At 64.1% G+C, this 22,799-nt stretch overlaps 2 protein-coding genes across 2 annotated transcripts; one reads left to right on the plus strand and one right to left on the minus strand.

The window, feature by feature from the left end:
* On the minus strand, positions 1-5,027 carry Atp4b (ATPase H+/K+ transporting subunit beta). Its single transcript, XM_076872570.2, has 7 exons — positions 4,916-5,027; positions 3,717-3,845; positions 2,578-2,691; positions 2,293-2,492; positions 1,306-1,362; positions 551-652; positions 1-162 (listed from the first exon to the last, which is right to left on the minus strand). The coding sequence occupies exons 1-7, from the start codon at positions 5,025-5,027 to the stop codon at positions 1-3; spliced, it is 876 nt and encodes a 291-aa protein (XP_076728685.2).
* Positions 5,028-11,722: 6,695 nt separating this feature from the next.
* On the plus strand, positions 11,723-22,420 carry Grk1 (G protein-coupled receptor kinase 1). Its single transcript, XM_077110691.1, has 7 exons — positions 11,723-12,421; positions 13,372-13,499; positions 14,701-14,858; positions 17,244-17,327; positions 18,909-19,033; positions 20,012-20,213; positions 22,122-22,420. The coding sequence occupies exons 1-7, from the start codon at positions 11,723-11,725 to the stop codon at positions 22,418-22,420; spliced, it is 1,695 nt and encodes a 564-aa protein (XP_076966806.1).
* Positions 22,421-22,799: the final 379 nt, after the last annotated feature.

A 22,799-nucleotide genomic window follows, 5' to 3' on the forward strand; every position in this document is an offset into this window, starting at 1 on the left:
TCACTCCTGGATTCTGAGTTTGAATTCCACCTTCCCTTCGTAGGGGTCATGGGGGTTGTCGAAGGTCACGTGCTCCGCGAGAATCTTGCACACGATGACGACCTCTGTGTTGGTGGGGACGTTGAGCAGCTTTGCTGCCACCAGAGGGTTGCTGTAGTGGGGCTGGAGTGGAGGCCAGGGTGAGATGTCGGGAACCCCGTGGTGCAAAAAGCCCAGCCAGGCAAGTGCGGGTGGGGGCGGGGTGACCCGGGACTCCTCCCCCAGGGTCTCCATGCTGGTCTGGAGGGACACAGTGTGGGCTGACTGTGGCCAGAGCTGCCGGCGGCACAGAGGGGACGCTCTGAGCGGTATGTGCGGTGGGAGGGGCTCTGAGCGCTGTGCTGTCAGGGAGTCGGACCCGCGTGTCTCTGCGTCATCACGAGAATGCTGTTTGGGAGTTGGCAGGCCGTGGACAGGATTGGCACGTCACGGTCTTTGCTTGGGTTTTAGAGGAGAACGGTCACGCTTTTCTTTGGGGCCACTGCAGGCTGCGGAGCCAGGCCATACCTACCTGGGCTTTCTTCCCGTAGTAGGGGAAGTAGTGCAGGCTGAAGGTGCCGTTGGGTGGGTAGTAGGCCACCTGCAGGGGCCCCGCACCCCGGGGGGGCCCGTCCTGTGGGGAGAGCCAGGGCTGAGTCGGGTGCCGGCTGGTGCCTGTGCACAGGACCACCTGCTGTCACGGGCCCCACGGCTTTCACGTGCCTGCCCGGGTGTCCTGGCAGTGACAGGGGCCCGTGGCCCGTGTTACTCCCAGCCAGCCCACGCCATGCCTGCACCACTCAGGAGAAAGCCCAAACAGACTGCTGCCCCCACCCCCCGCAAGGACAGAGGGCCTCGCTGGACGCCACCTGGGGCCACCTGGTGGGACATGTCCTGTCGGTGGGCCGAAGGCTGCATGTGGACCTATTGGGCAGCTCAGTGCTAAAAACAAACCCTAGAATATGTCAGTGGCAGTAGTTTTGGGAAAAAAACTGGGATTTGCCCGAGCGTCCTGCCAACCCCCCAGCAGCCCCATACTGGCCTGATTGAATGGCCATGGCTGTTAGGGACCTGAAAAACTTTTGTAAATAATCCAGTAAGAGGACAAGGCGATATGGTACAATGTGGTCTCTCCAGACTGGGGGCGCCTTGAAGAGCTGGTGAGATGTCGCAGATGCCCCACAGGCCACAGTGAGAGGCCGCACCTCACCAAGCGCTCACACCACATGCCTGGCCATGGGCAGCTGCCTGGGCGTGTCCCCATGAGCCTCCAGTGGCTATACTTACCAAGAAAGTGCAGTCCACTCGGGGGGCCGTGTCGTTGCTGGGCAGGAACCTGACAATCTGGAAGGAGAGGTGTGTGTGCCCTTGTGTGGGCAGTGCCGTGGCTGCCGCCCCCCCAGGAGCCCGTGTAGGTCACCTGCACACTCAGAGCCAGGCCCCAGGTACAGGGGTCGGAGTGGGACTGGGTCCTGGTCAGGCCAAGTGTGGCCTCAGTGTGTCGTGGGAGGGTGGCTGAGCAGCAGGCCCCAGGCCTACGCTGGCTTCTTCCGGCCCAGGCTCGAGGCCCCTCAGGACATGCCCACCTGCCCCCGGCACCTGCCCCAGCTTCTCCAGCCCCAGCCGCCCCTCCTGAGCTCTGGGCAGGATCTGCCATTGATGGACATGCAGCTGCTGTGGTCCCAAGGGAGCCTGGTCACCGTCCTCCTGCTAGGCAGCTCTGGGGACACTCTGGCCAGCCACAGGTTCCCGTGATGGGAACCGTGCCCAAGTGTACACCTCCCTCAGGGCTCTGCCGAGAGTCCCAGCAGCCGGCCAGTCTCTGGGTCAGTGATCTTGCCCCTTTGCCTGGCCAGTTGCTGCCCCCAGGCCTCAGCCCCCACGTCACCCCCACTGTCCGGCCAGGCCAGCTGCATTCTGCACTCTGCTGTCTGCCCATGTCTGTTCTCACAGGCAGGAGGGAAGGCCCCAGCCTTGGACACCATTCCCAGCCCCAGCACCTCCCACTGTGCTGAGCGGAGGGCCCCTCTGTGCCCGACCCTGGGGGTCCCTGATCCTGGTGGAGGCTCCTGGCCCCTCCCAGCCCCTGCCTGGCCCTGGCGTCCCCTTAACTGCCCTGTGTCCTGCTCCTTCTCAGCACCTCGCGGAGGGCTGAGCAGGTGGCTTAACTCATGGTCAAGAGTCTAGGGTGAGGGGACAAGCCTGGCGCAAAGGGCAGGGGCAGACCCAGGCTCGGCCTCTTGCCAGGCAGAGGAGCCAGCCCTCGAGGCTCACCCTGTTCATCTTAATGATGAAACACGGCTTTCCTTCCCCAAAGCCGAAGTCGGGGTCCGGCAGGCCGGAGCAGTTCTGCAGCATGTCTGTGGTGAACTTGCAGGAGAACTTGGTGTGGTTGGGAGCCCTGAAGCTCTCCTGGAAGAAGTACTGCTGCGACGTGCAGTCCACGTTGTCCTGCTGCGCCGCGGGGGAGTAGCCTGGGGGAACAGGGGCCTGCCAGCGCTGCTCCTGCCTGCGCCCTCTGGAGCCAGAGCCAGCCCTGAGGACGTCCCTCAGGCCTACCTGCCAGGAAGCTGTGGAGGCTGTGAGTGAGGCCCGCCCAGGAGCTGCTGTCGGAGACGTTGTAGCAGATCTGCAGCCCTCTCTCCCCGTACACGTCCGGCCTCAGGGTCACCCCTGGGGAGAGAGCGCCACGGTGTCTCCCGAGCCCTGCCCAGAAGGGTCGGAGGCAAGTCCAGCGGGGGACTGGGGCAGGCTGGGCTCAGGCAGGGCCCCTCCCGGGAAGGAAGCACAGCCAGGCTCCCGGTGCAGACTGGGGGCTCTGAGGACACGTGGCCCTGGGACTCCTGCCTGAGAGCCAGGAGGAGCTGGTGTGAGGTGGGGCCTGTCCCAGGAAGGTCCAGAGCCCGGCCACCAGGAGCAGGTGGCTGGCAGGACTGAGCTCAGTCACAGGCCATCGCTGTCATGGCTCAGGGAAACTGCGTCTCGACACACAGACACCTTCTCTGGTTCTGGCTCAGTTCCCAGGTTGTGTGTGGGAGAGTAGGAGTCAAAGCCAAAGCCGTCCTGGCGGCCACGGGTACCGCACGTCCTCCAGCACCCTCCTTCCGGGCCTGCGGGGGCTCACCTCGCACTCTGGGCCACCCCCATGCTCCCCCATTTCCAAGGCTGCTGAAAACCCCTTTCCTGGCCCTCTGAATCAGCCCTCTGGTTCCGGCCACGGCACCACAGAACTTGCTGGTGCACAATGTCCACTTGGCAGCCTGCTCCTGTCTACGTGAGAAGAGGCTGGGCTGTTACTGGGCGATGGAAGGCAGCAGCTCTACCTGGTTTGAAGTGAAGGCCTTCAGAGCATCTGAGGGAACCACTGGCACCTCCCCCTCGGCCCCCGCAGCCAGGCCCACCCTCATCCTCTGGGCACGTGGGGTGTCCAACTCTGCCCTCTCCAAGTCCTTCCTCCCTGGTCTCCAGGCCCTGCCAGGTTCCTCCTGTGTCCTCCCGGCGATGTCCGACGTGCTCGCGGGCACTGGCCAGCCAGCGAGAGCGCTGTCCTTGTCTCTGACGAGTGTTGTTGTGACGTTGAAGCTGCAGCCACGTCGACTTTGAGATCAGATCTGTCGCTCACGGAGAAAGCTGAGCCATCCCTGCCACCGCCCGCCAGCGGTGGAGCACGGCTCAGGGCTGTGTCCTTCTGCGCTTACCTGGTGACTTCAGCTGGTCCTGGTAGTCAGGTGTGTACGGGTCAATGGTCTGCATCAGGACGTAGAGGCACAGGGCAAAGAGCCCCGTCATGACCACGTAGAAGGCCACGTAGTACAGGCTGATCCACACTGCAGCAGAGTGGGGCAGGAGCGGGGTCAGGAGAGTGGCTCTGCCTCCGGGGGGGGGGGGTGGCCACCCTGTCCCAGCAGGGCTGGCACTGCAGAGCTGCCGGGGTCCCATGGGGACACTCCTGGCCAGCAGAGTCTCGCTGGGGAGGCCAGGTCCTGGAGGACGCTCAGGGCTCACTCTGCTCACTCTGGATACTGCTGTTGGCTGAAGACCCACCCAGCAGGGCACCCCTGGGTGGCTTTGGGCAGGCCTGTTGGCAGCGAGGGTATTCTGTCCCCTGCAGTGGGTGGGAGGCCACCTGAACCTTTTTCTCCCCATCTCTAAGGAAGGGTGTGGGCACCCACTGTGGCCATGAGGGAGGGCGGGACTGCAGCGTCTGGCTCACAGAGCGGAGGGCAGCCTCTGGGGAGCAGGAGGCCTCCGGGCCATCTGGGGGCCCTGGCTTCCTGCTGAGGGGCAGGGTCTACACAGATAGGAACCCCATGGCAAACAGACACCACGCCTGTGCTCGGGCCCCTGGTTAAAGGCCGTACCAGCGACCAGAGGGAAAGGGGCCCCGGCCTCCAGGGTCCCGAGAGCCAGGCCACTCACTAGGGACGGGGAAGCCAGCTCTCCCGGAGCCAGCGAGCACAGAGAAATGCGGCAGGCCTGACGGAGGCTCCGGGGGAGGGGCAGCTCCAGGGCAGGGGCGAACGCCGGGGATGTCACGGTCACCCACAGGCTTGGGCCAGTGACACGCACAGGTCAGGCCTGAGAGGGTGACGTGTGACGAGGTGTGATGAAGAACAGGCAGACACCCCGAGTGCCCACTGGGAGAGCCCCCTCCCCGTGGGTGCCGCAGGGACTCTGTCCCTGCTGGGGCCAGCTGGGCTGGCCGCATGCCCCTCCCTCCAGCAGGGTCCTGTGTGAGCGCCCACCTGGCTGTCCAGGGCCACTGCTGCTTCCCACCAGAACCCGGCAGCTACAGCCTCCCCTGCAGTCTGGTCCTCCTGGCCAGTGGTCTTCTGCCCCCTTCCCACACCACCCTGGATGGGCGCCCTGAGCAGCGCCCCGCCGGGCCCTCACGTACCCCACCGGATCGGGGTGCGGCCCAGCATCTGCCCCGTGTCGGGGTTCCAGCAGTAGTTCTGGAACTCAGCCATGCGCTGGCTGCAGGACTTTTTCTCCTGCAGCGCGGCCATGTCCCTGGTGATGCCAGCTCCTGCTGAGACGGGCAGTGGCCCTGCGGTCTTATAGTCTCCTGGGCGCCAAAGGCACCAGGAGGCCTTATCAGCTCTCCAAACACGGGGCTGCTCCCCAGGCGCTCCCCTGCTATCACGCCTCCTCCCTGTCCCAGGCACCTGGGTGGCCCCCAGGACACCCTGGGGGTGCCCTTGGCAGGCACTGCTCTGATAGCGATCAAGGGCACCTGTCTCCCTCAGGAGGCAACTCTCAGGGCAGCGGAGGCCAGGCCAGGCCTGGGCACAGCCCTCCTCTCACGGGCTTGCTGCCTCCAGCGGCCTGGCAGGGAGGGCGGCCTCCTGCCTGTGGAGCTGGACCGGGCCCCGAGGCCCCGAGGCCCCGAGGCTCCGGGTCATGGAAGCACCCCCAGCCGTGGCATCTGCAGCTGCCTCCCAGCAGGCGGTGTGGTCGTGTGGGGCAATTCTCACGCTCTCAGAGCCCATGAGGACAGTTGGGGGTGCAGGTGTGGGTGTGAATGGGCCACATGTGGAGGGCACAAAGCCCGATGCTGCCCAGCTGAGACTGCCCATGAGACGGAAGAGCTCCGGGGCGACCCGTGGGTCTAGCCTGGACTCCTGTGGTGACCTAATGAACCATCCTGTGCCTGACCTCAGGCACTGTGCCCACTGCTGACTCGGAGCCTCAGGGTAGTGCTGTGTGGACTGAGGCTCTGGGAGGCAGTCCGGCTCTCACAGCCTGTGGGCCTGGACCCCAGGGTGCTGGGACCTTTGTGGCCATTGTCTCCAGACGATGTCCTTTCTGGAGGCCTGAGCTGTGTGAACAGCACCTCTGTGGTCAGAACAGCCTCTGCACACGTCCCTTAGACCTCAGCAGTTTCCCCACAACGTTTCTGAGAGTCTGGCTCTGGGCTCGGATGACGGGGACCTCGTGCCCACCCTGCTGCCCCGTCTCTGGCTGGCCTAGTGCAGAGTCAGGGCTCTGGCCACCACCCAGTGGTGTCAGTGGAGACCACACAAGGAGCCCGAATTCCCACCTGCCTAGTTCACAAGGAGGACCTGGACTTGTACCTGTGCACAGTCCTGGCCAAGCCCCTTGTGATGCCCGAGTCAGAGATGACCAGACCGAACAGAGGAGCCAGTGACGTGGAAGGTCAGGTGTAATAGGTGATCGCTCGTCACTCTGAGAACCAGGAGGATTAAAAAGGAAAGTGCCATCTGTACCTGCCAGCGTCAGGCAACGGGCGTGAGATGGATGGACGTGGATGACCAGTCCACAGCAACGACAGACAGGCCCATGGCCAGGAAGACTGAGACACCTGAGGAAAGGCAAGGGAACAGGGACACTACAGAGAACAAAGTGGACCTGTGACCCCCGTGGCCACCACTGAGTCAGAGCCTGCAGGATCCGCCATGCCCTGCAGCCCTCTGAGCCTGCTGCACGGGGCCCAGGCCTTCAGCACAGGACCTGGGGACACTCCAGGGCCAAACAAAGCAGGAGAAACAGAGAAGAGATGCAGTGAACGTGAAACAGAGAGCGGTGGAGGGCGTCCATGAGACAAAGGCTGCTCCTTTGACAAGATCAATAGGTTGACAAACGCCTCGTAAGAGAGGAGACCCTGTCACCAGGGTGGGCAGTGAGAGGGGTGTCACCCAGCTTCTGCATGGGGATTGGACTCAGGGGCCCTCAACCCTCAGGTGGCCCTATTCTCTATTTTATTTAGAGACAGGGTCTCACTGAGTTGCTTAGTGCCTCGCTTTTGCTGAGTCTGGCTTTGAACTCGCGTCCTCCTGCACCAGCCTCCCAGCTGCTGGGGTGACAGGCGTGCGCCCCCACACCTGGCAACACCCATTCTTCACTCTATCTTCCAGAAAATAGAGGGCAAGAGATACTTCCCAGCCCAACTTAAGACCAGTGTTAGCCGGATCCTAAAACCAGATAACAGACAAGTGACCGGTGGACCGGCAGTCTTCAGGAATGCGGAGAGTGGGCTGTGGACCAGTGGCCCTCGGGAACAAGGACACAAGTGTCCTTTAAAATGTGGGCAGCTAGACATGAGTTGGCGTGAACACACTTTATATAAAGATGTGATGGATTGTGCTCTATATGTGTAATAAGAATTGTAATACATTCCACTGTCGTATTTAAAAAATAAAATCAATTAAAAAATAAGAATAGAATAAAATAAAATGTGGGCAACTGAATCCAACAATGTATAAAAGCACCCTCTTGTTCAAGTGGGATGCAAAGCGGGTTTGAGGTAGAGAAATCGATCCAGGAAACAGCACATTTACTCCAGACCACTGTAAAGAACCAGCTGTGTTTGCAGGGTAAGAAACAGGCATGTGCACACTAGAATGAAAGTGCAGCGCCCTTACAAGGCTCCAGCCCAAAGGACACCAAGGGCCATCCGACAAGACGCGAGCATGACGGAGGTGACACCCTCTGGTGGGCGAGGAAGTGGAGGTCGGACTCCTGGAGGCACAGGTCCCAGCTCAGTAGAGACGCAGATTCTCCCAAGTTAATATACAGGCCTAAAATAACTTATCAACGTGCAAGCAAGAAGCCAGGCGTGGGGGTGCACACCTGTGATCCCAGCAGCTCGGGAGGCTGAGGCAGGAGGACCTCAAGTTCAAAGCAGCCTCAGCAAAATGAGGTGCTAATCAACTCAGCGAGACTCTGTCTCTAAAAAAATACAGAAACTAGGGCTGGGATGTGGCTCAGTGGTCGAGGGCCCCTGAGTTCAGTCCTTGTTATCCCCGCTCACACTCACACACAAAATCCAAGCAAGATCACTTTGGAGATAGAGACAGGAATCATTCTAGAATTGATACAGAAAGCCAAAGGATCTAGAAAGGTAGGTATTTACTTCTATTCTGAAGAGTTCTTTGAAAATGTTTTTGAGAACAAAGAATACAGTGGGAGGTAGGTCTGCCCAGCTCCAGAGCTGGCCACAGCCCCAGTGACCGGGACTGTGTCCTGAGGCCAGGGGAGGTGCAGCTCAGGGTGGACAGACCCATGCAAATGCGCCCCACCGACTCCTGCAGAGGTGCAGGGGACATCCGAGGCATGGAATAGCCCTGCTCCAGACACTGGACCCCAGCCTCACTCCTTGCCCCACACGTAGCCCCTGGGCACGAACTCCAGGTGAAACGTCAGGAAAGACCCGGGAGGGTCTTCAGGAGCCATGGCTGGGGGAGTCGGGCTGGACACCAGGCCCAGCCTGTGAGAAGGAACGTGGGCAGCTGGACTTCAGCAAGATGAGCCACGTCTGCTCGGTGAGCCTACATAAGGAGACCATAGAGGCACGGCCGGGAGGAGACCTGGAAACCACACGCTGACAGGGGACCTGCCCGGGACACAGAAAGTGGACCCTCCAGGTGGAAGCGAGGGCATACACAGAGGACACCAGCACGAGCCCTCAGAAGTGCGGTCGAAGCCACCAGGGCCACCAGCACCTGCAGGACTCTGAGGGGGCAGAGCTCCTGTGGCCACGAGGGAGGCCTGGTGGGCGGCCCCAGTGGACCGCTGCCCAGAGAGCAGACACCCCTGCCACACGACCCGAGTGACCCTCAGGGACACTCACCATGTCCACAGCGGCTCCTCTCAGGCAGCTGAACACTGGAAGCAGCGGGTCAAGCAGGCCTGCTCTGGGTCCAGGTGGACAGAGGGTCGAGTGGGCCTGCTCTGGGTCCAGGAGGACAGAGGGTCGAGTGGGCCTGCTCTGGGTCCAGGTGGACAGAGGGTCAAGCAGGCCTGCTCTGGGTCCAGGTGGACAGAGGGTCAAGCAGGCCTGCTCTGGGTCCAGGTGGACAGAGGGTCAAGCAGGCCTGCTCTGGGTCCAGGTGGACAGAGGGTCAAGCAGGCCTGCTCTGGGTCCAGGTGGACAGAGGGTCAAGCAGGCCTGCTCTGGGTCCAGGTGGACAGAGGGTCAAGCAGGCCTGCTCTGGGTCCAGGTGGACAGAGGGTCAAGCAGGCCTGCTCTGGGTCCAGGAGGACAGAGGGTCAAGCAGGCCTGCTCTGGGTCCAGGTGGACAGAGGATCGAGCGGGCCTGCTCTGGGTCCAGGAGGACAGAGGGTCGAGCGGGCCTGCTCTGGGTCCAGGGAACAGAGGGTTGAGCAGCCCTGCTCTGGGTCCAGGAGGACAGAGGGTCGAGCGGGCCTGCTCTGGGTCCAGGAGGACAGAGGGTCGAGCGGGCCTGCTCTGGGTCCAGGTGGACAGAGGATCGAGCGGGCCTGCTCTGGGTCCAGGAGGACAGAGGGTCGAGCGGGCCTGCTCTGGGTCCAGGTGGACAGAGGGTCGAGCGGGCCTGCTCTGGGTCCAGGTGGACAGAGGGTCAAGCAGGCCTGCTCTGGGTCCAGGTGGACAGAGGGTCAAGCAGGCCTGCTCTGGGTCCAGGTGGACAGAGGATCGAGCGGGCCTGCTCTGGGTCCAGGAGGACAGAGGGTCGAGCGGGCCTGCTCTGGGTCCAGGGAACAGAGGGTTGAGCAGCCCTGCTCTGGGTCCAGGAGGACAGAGGGTCGAGCGGGCCTGCTCTGGGTCCAGGAGGACAGAGGGTCGAGCGGGCCTGCTCTGGGTCCAGGAGGACAGAGGGTCGAGCGGGCCTGCTCTGGGTCCAGGAGGACAGAGGGTCGAGCGGGCCTGCTCTGGGTCCAGGTGGACAGAGGGTCGAGCAGGCCTGCTCTGGGTCCAGGTGGACAGAGGGTCGAGCAGACCTGCTCTGGGTCCAGGAGGACAGAGGGTCGAGCAGGCCTGCTCTGGGTCCAGGTGGACAGAGGGTCAAGCGGGCCTGCTCTGGGTCCAGGTGGACAGAGGGTCGAGCGGGCCTGCTCTGGGTCCAGGTGGACAGAGGGTCGAGCGGGCCTGCTCTGGGTCCAGGTGGACAGAGGGTCGAGCGGGCCTGCTCTGGGTCCAGGTGGACAGAGGGTCGAGCGGGCCTGCTCTGGGTCCAGGGATCTGTCGTACATGCCGACCTAGATGGCCCCCCAGAGCCATGTGAGTGCAGAGCTGGTCTGGGGGCCACTGTGTGAATCCACGCAGAGAGCATCCTCGAAATGCCCAAGTGCCTCAGACTGGTGGTCCACAGGGGTGGGCAGGGCAGGCATGTGGCCACCGAGGCAGCACAGGGCCTTGCTGCCCTGCTGTGCTCCGGGCTTCTCTATGGTTCCTGCCACGGCTGCCAATCAGCAGTTACCACCGACCAGAGGGTCAATGGAGAAAGGACTTCCAGAGACCAGGAGTTTGGCCTCGAGGCACAGCTGCCCCTTTTGGCCACGTCTGCTAGGTCCAAGTCACCCTGGGGCAGCAGGAACCTGCCTTCATCCTGGTGCTCTGTGGCCGAGCAAGGGGCAGCGGGTCCTTTCCATAGGACACCTCTGTGCCCACCTCTAGTGCAGTCCTCTCCCTCAGCCCTGGGCCTCATGTGGCCATGACACGGGATGCTCCTGCAGGGTCTCTGGGTGACTGTCCTGGCTCGGCACCGGGGGAAAGGCAGCAGAGGCCACCCGTACTAACAGTTCCATGAGAACCCTGTCCCCTCTGCCCCTGGTGACGGGAAGGCATTGAAGTGGTTGGCCCAAGGTCACCTTCTCCTAGGGGGCAGGGCTGACCTAGTGCAGTCTCTGGGGGACAACACGATGCTGTTCACCTCAAATATTTACTCACTAGCACCTGCCACAGTCCTGCCGGAGGCCAGGGGGACGTGGCCGCCCAGCCGGGAGGTTCCCGAGGACTGGCGGGCAGCACCCCCGCCCACCTGCACGAGACAGGCTGACCACACAGTCCTCCGGCCTCCCTGGGCGTGGGCACTCTCTCTTCCTGGCCTTGTCCCCTGCCCTCTGTAAGTGGGACAACCGCTCTCCGTCTCCTTCTGCAAGCCAAGCTGAGCCCTGATGTAGGCTGCCCGAGGAGCCTGCCCCTGGAGCTGGGGCTGCCTGTCCTCCCAGGAGGACCTGGCCCGCCCTTGTGTGTCCCAGCTACGTCTCAAGGTGTCCCAGGGCGCCCTCCCTGAGCCAGCCGTGCCCACCTGGGTCCTGGGTGTGCCCCTGGTGTGCCGCTGCCCAGGCCCCTGCCTCGCCCGTCCTCTCCTGCCTGACTCGGGGCTGTGCCTGGTGGCTCTGAGTCTCCGACTCCCTGGCTGGCGTCACCTGCGCAACCCTGCTGAGGAGAAAGTGACCTGGAGCTGACCGCTCCGTGTGCCGTGCCCTCACCCAGGGACACCCCTGGACAGCTCTTGTGGGGCTCTCCTCTCTCAGCTCCTAATGGCTGGAGGTCTGCTTCTTGCTGTGATTCCCTTAGAATAGAAATTGCTGACCGGCCATCCTCACAGAGGACGCCTCCACTGACGCCCTGTCCTTGCTGGCCAGGGTCCCACGAGGACAGGCGCAGCCCCCTGGGGCCGGGTTTGTCCTTCCCGTGGGAAACACAGGTGTCTGGCTGCAGGGGGCTGAGCGGCCCCTGGCTGATCCGCTTTGGGGCAGCTTAGGGGATTTCTTTCCCTGCACCTGATGGCCACCCCCAAGTGCCCTCCCTGCCCCGGGGCTGGGGCTTAGTCAGTGCTGTGTCAGCCCCGGTCCTCCTGGGCGTCCTCACCCCTGGTCCCCCAAGGGCAGGAGCCGGCCACAGGCCAAGGGCAGCGAGCCGGCGCCAAGGGCAGGAGTCGGCCACAGGCCTGAGCGGGCAGGAGGAAGCGCCAGGATGGACTTTGGGTCTCTGGAGACCGTGGTGGCCAACTCTGCCTTCATCGCTGCCCGGGGCAGCTTTGACGGGAGCAGCGCCCCGTCTTCCAGGGACAAGAAGTACCGGGCCAAGCTCCGGCTGCCCCCGCTGTCCAAGTGCGAGGGCCTCCGGGACAGCCTCGACTTGGAGTTCCACAGCGTGTGCCGGGAGCAGCCCATCGGCAGGCGGCTCTTCCAGCAGTTTCTGAGGGCTGACCAGAGGCACGAGCCGGCCGTGGGTCTCTGGCTGGACATTGAGGACTATGACACTGTGGATGGTGACCTGCGGCCGCAGAAGGCACAGAGCATTGTGGCCACGTACCTGGACCCCCAGGCCCAGCTCTTCTGCAGCTTTCTGGATGAGGGGACCATGTCGAAGGTGAAGGGGGCGGCCGAGGGGGGCCAGGATGGGCTCTTCCAGCCGCTGCTGCAGGCCACGCTGGAGCACCTGAGCCGGGCGCCCTTCCAGGAGTACCTGGACAGCCTGCACTTCCTGAGGTTCCTGCAGTGGAAGTGGCTGGAGGCCCAGCCTGTCGGGGAGGACTGGTTCCTGGACTTCAGGGTCCTGGGGAAGGGTGGCTTTGGGGAGGTGTCTGCCTGCCAGATGAGGGCCACCGGCAAGATGTACGCCTGCAAGAAGCTGAACAAGAAGCGTCTGAAGAAGAGGAAGGGGTACCAGGTGGGCACGGCGACCAGCCAGCAGGGCCTGCTCTCGTGGTCCAGACGGAGGCTGCAGGCCCTGGAGGACCTGCCAAGCTGCACGCTGCCCTCGCCACTGGTCCCGGGGCCTGTGGTCCTTCCTGGGTTCCTGGCCGGTGGACCCTGCCTGTCAGGGATTGCTCTCTGGTGTCTGCCCCATCTGGAAGTTCAAAGCCCACTTGCGCTGCAACAGGGGAGGTTCTGGGGAAGGAGGCCGGGCTCTGAGGGAGGCCGGGCTCTGTGAGCCACATGTCTCTCGGACTGGCCTGGCCCGGGGCTGGGGTGTGGGGTTGGCTTCCTGGGAGGACAGGAGTCAGCGTCTGGCCAACTCCTCTGCTGGCACCCGAGTGTCCAGCCAGGCAGGGTCAGTGGGAGCTGCTCAGCCTAGAAGGACGCAGCTGTGAGCTGGACGTGAGCACTCCCAGGGTGGTCCGTGGCGATCTTGAGAGGGCAGTTCATGCCAGGCCACTCGTGTCTAACCCTGGCTTTAGCCTCCCGGGGTCTTGCTGCAGGCTGAGGCGAGCCCGGCCCGTCTTGCCCTGCACCCCAATGCCCCCCATGGTCTCAGGACAAAGCCAGACAGAGGAGCAGAGCTCTTTGGGGCAGAGGCTGGCAGGACAGGGCTGGGCGGCAGCAGGGGGCTGGCTGGACCCAGGAAGCACGGAGAGGGAGACCAGCACCGCGGCAGGGAGATGGCAGTTGGCTGGGTGGTGGGACCCCCTTGGCGGGAGATGCCCCAGAGGCCCCAGGCCCAGTCCGAGATGGCTTCTCATGCCTGCCCCTGTGTGCGGGGTGTGTGGAAAGGGTCTCAAGGTATTCAATTGCTTCTGAAACGGGGCACACAGTCCTGCACGAGTCTGGCCTGTGGCCACTGGTGCAGGAGGCCTGGGCCCCTCCACATGCCGCTGGTCTCCCTCCTCTGCCCTCCAGGGTGCCATGGTCGAGAAGGCCATCCTGACCAAAGTGCACAGCAGGTTCATCGTCTCTCTGGCCTATGCTTTCGAGACCAAGGCTGACCTCTGCCTGGTGATGACCATCATGAATGGAGGTGATGTAAGGTAAAGGGCCGTCCAGTCTGGTGGCCCGCGAGCTGAGCACATCTGCTTGGGCCCCATCAGGAGCCCCTCTGTCCTCCAGAGCTGGTGCCTGTCTCAGCCCACACCAGGACAGCCAGCCCTGGCCCTGGCCAGGCTGGTCATGGGTGCCTCCTGGTTCTGCTCCCTGACCTGGTGCTGGGAGCTGAGGCCGGCCGAGGGCCTGGCGCCTCACACCTCACACCCAGGGCTGGTGCGTGGTGATCGGCACCCTTGGTGCCCGCCCGGGGGGAGCTGGCCTGCAACACGAGCGGCCAATGTGGGCTCCCAGGAAGGTCGGAGGGCCAGGGCCTTGAGCTTCATCTTGGCCTTGGTGCCCGTCTGTGAAACGGGGACCGCGCCCAGGTCCTCGCTGTCCTGGCCCCGGCCTGGGCCGCCCTGGAGCTGCAGGCCCACACTGCGTCCTGCACCCGCCCCCTCCCTGGGCCCTTCCCTCTGGCTGCTTGGGTTCCAGTGAGGGACGTGAGGGCCGCACAGCAGCCTTCGAGGGCCCAGGGAGGAGAGGTGGGCGGCTAGCAGCTGCTGCCTGCCCCTCCTGTTGCCCTCAGCTGGGGCCTGGCCACCCCGCTGCTACCCAGGGCACTGCTTCCTCAGAGCTGTGGACTGGGCCTCTCTTGAGACAAGGAGGGTGGACTTCAGGCAGGACTGGGCCTCTCTTGAGACAAGGAGGGTGGACTTCAGGCAGGACTGGGCCTCTCTTGAGACAAGGAGGGTGGACTTCAGGCAGGACTGGGCCTCTCTTGAGACAAGGAGGGTGGACTTCAGGCAGGACTGGGCCTCTCTTGAGACAAGGAGGGTGGACTTCAGGCAGGACTGGGCCTCTCTTGAGACAAGGAGGGTGGACTTCAGGCAGGACTGGGCCTCTCTTGAGACAAGGAGGGTGGACTTCAGGCAGGACTGGGCAGAGGACTCTGCGAGTCCACCGGGGCTCGAGGTCAGTTGAGGACCGCTCGTGCCTGCCGTGGGCCACGCACGTCAGCAGGGGCCAGGCGCCCACTGGCCCCCGTGTGGACTGGCTAGTGGCCTTGGGCTCCGGGAGGACAGGCCCCTGACCGCAGCTCCTGCCTTTGAAAGTCGAGGTTGGGGTGGAGGAAGCCGGGGCCTCGGCCGCCTGGGCCTGTCCGGCAGCTGTGGCAGGGTGCGGTGCTCTGCGCGTCCCGCCCAGGTACCACATCTACAGCGTGGACCAGGGGAGTCCCGGCCTCGCGGAGCCGCGCGCCATCTTCTACACGGCCCAGATGCTGAGCGGCCTGGAGCACCTGCACCAGAGACGGATCGTCTACCGCGACCTCAAACCCGAGAACGTGCTGCTGGACGACGGGGGTGAGCGGTGGGCGGCTGGGCGGGCCGCGCTGGCACCACTCCCAGTGGTCGCCGCAGGCTCTGAAGGACAGCGCGTGGGTGCCGGACGGTCCAGCACCTGGTCCCTGGGCCCTAGGCACGGCCACTCCTGGGCCAAGGCCGGGCGACCCCGGGCAGGACACCAGCCTGGAGCCGGGAGCTGCCTGTGCGGAGGCAGAAGTGCAGAGGCTCAGCCCAGGGCCGGGGACTGGGCACCACTGAGGGTCACTGTCAGCCCTGCTACCCGCATGTTGTGTGCCCCAGGGCCTGCAGTCAGGGTGTGTGGTGTGTGTGGTGTGTGGTGAGTGGTGTGTGGTGAGTGGTGTGTGTTGTGTGGTGTGTGTGGTGTGTGGTGTGTGTGTTGTGTGGTGTGTGTTGTGTGTTGTGTGGTGTGTGGTGTGTGGTGTGTGGTGTGTGTGTGGTGAGTGGTGTGTGTGTGGTGAGTGGTGAGTGGTGTGTGGTGTGTGGTGTGTTGTGTGTGTGTTGTGTGGTGTGTGGTGTGTGTTGTGTGGTGTGTGTGTTGTGTGTGGTGTGTGTGTGCTGGGTGTGCTGTGTGTGTGTCCTGGGTGTGATGTGTGTGTCCTGGGTGTGCTGGGTGTGTCCTGGGTGTGCTGTGTGTGCTGGATGTGCTGGGTGTGTCCTGGGTGTGCTGTGTGTGTCCTGGGTGTGCTGGGTGTGTGTCCTGGGTGTGCTGTGTGTGTGCAGGGTGTGCTATGTGTGTCCTGGGTGTGCTGGGTGTGTGTCCTGGGTGTGCTGTGTGTGTCCTGGGTGTGCTGTGGGTGTGTGCAGGGTGTGCTGTGGGTGTGTCCTGGGTGTGCTGTGGGTGTGTCCTGGGTGTGCTGGGTGTGGCCTGGGTGTGTCCTGGGTGTGCTGTGGGTGTGTCCTGGGTGTGCTGTGGGTGTGGCCTGGTGTGCTGGGTGTGTGCAGGGTGTGCTGGGTGTGGCCTGGTGTGCTGGGTGTGCTGTGGGTGTGTCCTGGGTGTGCTGGGTGTGTCCTGGGTGTGCTGGGTGTGGCCTGGTGTGCTGGGTGTGCTGTGGGTGTGTCCTGGGTGTGCTGGGTGTGTCCTGGGTGTGTCCTGGGTGTGCTGTGGGTGTGTCCTGGGTGTGCTGTGGGTGTGGCCTGGTGTGCTGGGTGTGTGCAGGGTGTGCTGGGTGTGTGCAGGGTGTGCTGGGTGTGGCCTGGTGTGCTGTGGGTGTGTCCTGGGTGTGCTGGGTGTGGCCTGGTGTGCTGGGTGTGTGCAGGGTGTGCTGGGTGTGGCCTGGTGTGCTGTGGGTGTGTCCTGGGTGTGCTGGGTGTGCTGGGTGTGGCCTGGTGTGCTGTGGGTGTGTCCTGGGTGTGCAGGGTGTGCTGGGTGTGGCCTGGTGTGCTGGGTGTGTCCTGGGTGTGTCCTGGGTGTGCTGTGGGTGTGTCCTGGGTGTGCTGTGTGTGTCCTGGGTGTGTTGGGTGTGTCCTGGGTGTGTCCTGGGTGTGCTGTGGGTGTGTCCTGGGTGTGCTGTGGGTGTGTCCTGGGTGTGCTGGGTGTGTCCTGGGTGTGTCCTGGGTGTGGCCTGGGTGTGTCCTGGGTGTGCTGGGTGTGTCCTGGGTGTGTCCTGGGTGTGGCCTGGGTGTGGCCTGGGTGTGTCCTGGGTGTGCTGGGTGTGCTGGGTGTGTCCTGGGTGTGCTTGGTGTGGCCTGGTGTGCTGGGTGTGGCCTGGTGTGCTGGGTGTGGCCTGGGTGTGTCCTGGGTGTGCTGGGTGTGTCCTGGGTGTGTCCTGGGTGTGGCCTGGGTGTGTCCTGGGTGTGTCCTGGGTGTGCTGGGTGTGTGTCCTGGGTGTCCTGGGTGTGTCCTGGGTGTGCTGTGTGTGTCCTGGGTGTGCTGTGGGTGTGTCCTGGGTGTGCTGGGTGTGGCCTAGGTGTGTCCTGGGTGTGCTGTGGGTGTGTCCTGGGTGTGCTGGGTGTGGCCTGGTGTGCTGGGTGTGTGCAGGGTGTGCTGGGTGTGGCCTGGTGTGCTGTGGGTGTGTGCTGGCTGTGCTGTGGGTGTGTGCTGGGTGTGTCCTGGGTGTGCTGTGTGTGTCCTGGGTGTGCTGTGGGTGTGTGCTGGGTGTGTCCTGGGTGTGCTGTGTGTGTCCTGGGTGTGCTGTGGGTGTGTCCTGGGTGTGCTGTGGGTGTCCTGGGTGTGCTGGGTGTGTCCTGGGTGTGTCCTGGGTGTGCTGTGGGTGTGTCCTGGGTGTGCTGGGTGTGCTGGGTGTGGCCTGGTGTGCTGGGTGTGTGCAGGGTGTGCTGGGTGTGGCCTGGTGTGCTGTGGGTGTGTGCTGGCTGTGCTGGCTGTGCTGCCTGTGTGGCCAGGGTGCCCGCTCTGGGGGCGGTGACCGCAGCGCGCTGTTGCAGGCAACATCCGCATCTCGGACCTGGGGCTGGCCGTGGAGCTGCCGGAGGGGCAGAGCAAGACCAGGGGCTACGCAGGGACGCCAGGTGAGGCTGAGGGCCGGCCAGGCCGTGTGCAGGGGAGGTGCGGTGGGCCTCGCGTGGTCAACAGCCGGGGTCCCCTGGCTGCTCTTGGGGCCGCCCGGTGACGGCTTCCTGCCTGCTGAAGCCGCCGCTGGGGCGTGATGAGCAGGGGCCCAGGACAGGACCTCGGGGCCTGGGCTGCAGAGAACGGGTATGTCCCGAGTGCTGGCCTCGGGGAGTCGGGCCTGGGGCCACTGCGGGGTGTCTGCACACAGGCGTGTCACATGCACACACACACACACACACACACACTTGTGAACATATCCATGACCCTGCCTGTGTGTGTCTGGGTGTGCAGGTATCTGACACGTGTCTCTGCATGCAGGTCTGTGCACTGGTGCGATCTGTGTGTCTGGCATGTGCGTGTGTGCGTCTGTCCTGTGTGTCCTGTGTGTCCTGTGTGTGTGTCCCTGTGGGCAGGGAAGGAGCGGCAGAGCTGAGAAGGGCAGAGTCTAGTGGAGACTGTGTGTGTGACCTCATTAGTGCTGTGTGACCTTGGGTGATTTGCTTAACGTCTCTGGCCGTTGGTTCTGACATACACCACGGACACCACGGGAGGTGTGGTGTGGGTGGAGCTGCTTGCCTGGTGACTGTGCCGCAGCCAGAACAGAGGTGGACCCTGCCTGCAGGGAGGCGATAGCTGCATGGCCACTAGAGGGCCCCGCTGCCCGCGCTCTGCCGTCAACCTGCGGGTCAGGAGGCAGTCTCTGGCCTTGACTCCCAGCAGCTCCCTGGTCAGCTGAGGCTGGCGGCAGAGGCCGGCCTGGCTCCCTGCCAAGGTCTCTGTTTGCTGAGGATGGGGTCTTCGTGGGCTGGGCGGGCACAGGGTGAGGTGCCGGGCGCGCAGGACCCACCACAGCACGTTGCTGGGCGGGCCACACGTCCCGTCTGTGGGCCCAGGGCCTGGACGGGCAGGATGGGCTGCCCCGGGCAGGGGAGTGTCCCTGGGGCTGCGCCACACGGACACTCAGCTCCAGCTGTGTCTCTGCTGCCGGTGTGCTGCCCTGGTCAGTGCCCAGGGGTCCCTGGGGGAGGTGGGCAGGACCTCTGTGCTGGAACCCCCTGACCCCCAGGCGGGGTTGGCCGTGGTGGCAGTTCAGTGCAGGCCTGTGGGCCCAGCTGGCCACTTGCCTCCTGGTCAGCCAGAGCCAGCCCCACTCTCCTCTGCACAGTGAGGTCGACGCTGGCCCTGGGGGTGCAGGAGTGAGGTCAGCTCAGCAGGTGCTGGACAGGTGCTGCCAGACAGTGCCCGGCCGAGGTCTCCCTGCAGGACGCCAGGCCTGCTCTGGGAGCGTCCCGTGGGCCTCGGCCGGGCCAAGGTGCCTGGCCCGTTCCTGGGGTGCCCGGCGTGTCCTGCAGGGTCCAGGGAGGGAGAGGAGACCCCACCCCATGGTGCAGGGCTCGGGTTCCCGGCCCTGGGACACTTGCTGGGCCGGGGCACTGTCCTCGTCAGGACGGGGTGCTGCAGGCCTCCAGGGGTGGAGACCAGCAGGTGCCAGTGTCCCCGAGGGCTGCCCGTCTCGACCTGCAGCTGTGTCCCTGCAGGCTTCATGGCCCCCGAGCTCCTGCGCGGCCAGGACTACGACTTCTCCGTGGACTACTTCGCCTTGGGGGCCACCCTGTACGAGATGATCGCGGCTCGAGGTCCTTTCCGAGCCCGAGGAGAGAAGGTGGGCGCTGCCCAGCAGGGGTCTTGCCATGGCCCTCGTTGGCTGGGACATCGTGGGGTGGTTCAGAGGACCCCTGGGGGTGCAGGCTCAGGTCAGGGGTCTGGCTCCTGGTGTCGCTCTCGAGGGTGACACCCTAGGACCCTAGAGGCCATCCAGGCTCCAGCTCCCAAGGCTGCAGGTCCTTTTGCCCCAGAATGAGAGGTGGCAGAGGAAGTGTCCCCACAGAACCTGCTGCCCTCCCCTTCTGAGTGGCAGACTGAGACCTGAGACTCATTCATGGGCCCTGTTCACAAAAGGGCTGCTGCTGCACCATCCCAAGGCCTGGCCACCCACAGCTCTGTAGCTCCCTGGCTGCCAGGCCGCTGTTGGGCACACAGGTCACAGTGGCTCATGCTCCTGGGACAGCTGCTACTTTTCACTTTAGTACAGCCAGCTCCCCTCCTCCCCACACTTCAAAAGCCTGCAGCCTAGCATGGGCACAGAGCTGGCCTGAGTGGCCTGGAGAGAGGTGGACATCTGTGGTTCCTGTTCAGCCCCGTCCCCCAAAGCATCTCAGAACTTTGGCTTTCCTGCAACTCAAACAAGAAAGAGCCCTGAAGGTGGCTCTGCCTGGCTCATGGCCAGCAGGGTGGCTCTAGGTGTATCCCCTCCGCAGGTGTGGACGGAGCTCGGGGGCCGGGATCTCTGTGGTGTCCTGCCAATGGGGGCAGCGCCTCACCGTGCCCTCACATGCAGCCCTGTCCAGCCCCTGACTGGTGGGGTTCAGTCCCCTCTGCTGGTCTCCCCAGGATGGGCGTTGGAAAGGCTGAATTCTGAGCTCCTGGTGGTCAGTGTCCACGCCCCCCGTGCCCAGTCACTCTGCATCCACCTGTACCAGTGTGGCAGAGGACTCGCCTGCGGGTGGGCTGGGGCGTCGGGGAGGAGCGTCCAGCCTGGCCTGCGGGTGGGCTTGACCAGGGGTGTCCACCTGGCCGGCAGGTGGAGAACAAGGAGGTCAAGCAGCGCGTCCTCTCGGAGCCCGTGACTTACTCGGACAAGTTCGGCCAGGCCGCCCGGGACTTCTGTGAGGCCCTGCTGGAGAAGGACCCGGAGAAGCGCCTGGGCTTCAGAGACGGCTCCTGCGACGGGCTGCGTGCCCACGCCCTTTTCAAAGACATCAGCTGGAGGCAGCTAGAGGCCGGTACTGTGGGGCACCTTGGGCCTGAGGGACTGCGTGGCCCTTGCATCCCTGTTCTGTCCAGTGCTGGGTCCCCAGCTACCTCTTGCCCAGCAATGCCACCCAGCCCTCTGTCCATCCCCAGCATGCCCGGCCTGAGCACTGCAGTGGGCGTGTGGCCCTGGGTTCAGCTTGGTGTCCACCCTGTGGCTCTGAAGGCCATAGCCATGGGAGGCAGGGTACTCACACTGTGTGGAGAGCTGAGGTCATGACCATGGCTGTCCTCAAGCTGTGTGTGTCCACCTGTGTCCACCTGTGTCCACCTGTGTCCACCTGTGTCCACCTGTGTCTTCAAGCATGATGTGCACATTTGTGAGTCTGTGTGTATGTGTGCTTCTGGGTGTGCCTATGCGTGTGTGTGTCTGAGAGGGACGCGGAAGGCCCAGCTGTCCCTCCAGGAGCCTTGTGGAAGACCTGGACCTCATCACGATACAACTGTGCCTAGGACAGAGCCGGGGGCCCGGGGGCAAGCTCAGCATCCTGGGGAGAAGCTGTCCCGGGAAGGGTCAGGCAGGGAAGTGGGCTCTGCGTGGAGAGCCGTCAGGACACAGGCCCCAGGACTGTGCTCCACCAGACCAGGCTGAGTCGGGGTGTCCAGCGCAGCTGGGGGGAAGGAGCACACGGAGGCCGCCAGCCTGCACCCGCGTGTCTGGACCCTGTGCACTGAGGGAGCGTCTGGGGTCTGCACACATGGGGCTCCTCAGGGACTGGCATTCTGCATCTGCTGGCTCCTGGGCATGTGAGCAGAGGCCACCTTGGGAGGGAGGGTCAGTGGGGTCAGTCCCCCCCAGCCGCAGCTGCAGCAGCAAGCGCACCTGGGCACGAGCCGGGGCTCTGGGCCACAGAGAGGTGGAGGGAGCTGCTGAGGTCCCCCGGGGCCAGAGCAGGGGGGCTGCTCTCCCCAGGCTTTGGGGGGTCTGGGGAGCGCGGGGCGAGGGCTGGGTGGCTCATGGTACACCGCCCAGCCCAGCTTCAGGCATCCAGCTGTCCACGCAGCACAGAGCACTGGACCCCAGGCCGGGATCTGAGAGACGCTGCTTTTCTCCTTGGCTGCTGGAGGCCCATGCTCTGTCCTCCTCACCTGGCCTCCTCACCTGGGCCTCCTCTCACCTGGCCTCCTCACCTGGGCCTCCTCTCACCTGGCCTCCTCTCACCTGGCCTCCTCACCTGGGCCTCCTCTCACCTGGGCCTCCTCTCACCTGGCCTCCTCACCTGGCCTCCTCACCTGGCCTCCTCACCTGGCCTCCTCTCACCTGGCCTCCTCACCTGGGCCTCCTCTCACCTGGCCTCCTCTCACCTGTCCTCCTCACCTGGGCCTCCTCTCACCTGGCCTCCTCTCACCTGTCCTCCTCACCTGGGCCTCCTCTCACCTGGCCTCCTCTCACCTGTCCTCCTCACCTGGGCCTCCTCTCACCTGGCCTCCTCTCACCTGTCCTCCTCACCTGGGCCTCCTCTCACCTGGCCTCCTCTCACCTGGCCTCCTCACCTGGGCCTCCTCTCACCTGGCCTCCTCTCACCTGTCCTCCTCACCTGGGCCTCCTCTCACCTGGCCTCCTCTCACCTGTCCTCCTCACCTGGGCCTCCTCTCACCTGGCCTCCTCTCACCTGTCCTCCTCACCTGGGCCTCCTCTCACCTGGCCTCCTCTCACCTGTCCTCCTCACCTGGGCCTCCTCTCACCTGGCCTCCTCTCACCTGGCCTCCTCACCTGGGCCTCCTCTCACCTGGCCTCCTCTCACCTGGCCTCCTCACCTGGGCCTCCTCTCACCTGGCCTCCTCTCACCTGGCCTCCTCACCTGGCCTCCTCACCTGGCCTCCTCTCACCTGGCCTCCTCACCTGGCCTCCTCACCTGGCCTCTCTCTGTACCCCACAGGAATGCTGATTCCCCCCTTCATCCCTGACTCCAGAACTGTCTATGCGAAGAGCATCCAGGACGTGGGTGCCTTTTCCACGGTCAAGGGTGTGGCCTTTGACAAAGCCGACTCGGAATTCTTCCAGGAGTTTGCCTCGGGCACCTGTCCCATTCCCTGGCAGGAGGAGATGATCGAGACGGGCCTCTTCGGGGAGCTGAATGTATGGCGCCCTGACGGGCAGATGCCGGATGACATGAAGGGCGTCCCTGTGGAGGAGGCGGCCCCCGTGTCCAAGTCAGGAATGTGTCTGGTCTCCTAGCCACGCTCCCGAAAGGGGCAGCTCTGGGTGGACATGCAGACCTCTGGGTCAGCCCGTGCCCCCAACGGCGGGCACCAGCTCCCTTCCCCCTCCAGACCCCACCACTCAAGGACCAGAAGGCTGCCCAGCCCAGAGCAGCTCAGCTGCCCGCCCAGGAGTCCCGGGCCCACCAATGTGGTCGTCCACCTTCTCGCCTTATTTCACTCAAAAGAGGCAGGAAAATATTCCAGGTGCAATAAGGCAGCGACAGATGGGCCCAAGGCCTTGCAGAGATGCACGAGAGGACCGCCCTTCCGGGCAGTGCTGGCCAAGGGGCAGTCAGAAGCCTGGGGCAGCTTGGGTCTCCTGGGCCTCTGTTGCCAATACCCCAGCCCAGGTC

This window comes from Callospermophilus lateralis, chromosome 12 (assembly GCF_048772815.1).
Source record: "Callospermophilus lateralis isolate mCalLat2 chromosome 12, mCalLat2.hap1, whole genome shotgun sequence".
In the NCBI taxonomy this organism is placed as follows: domain Eukaryota; kingdom Metazoa; phylum Chordata; class Mammalia; order Rodentia; family Sciuridae; genus Callospermophilus; species Callospermophilus lateralis.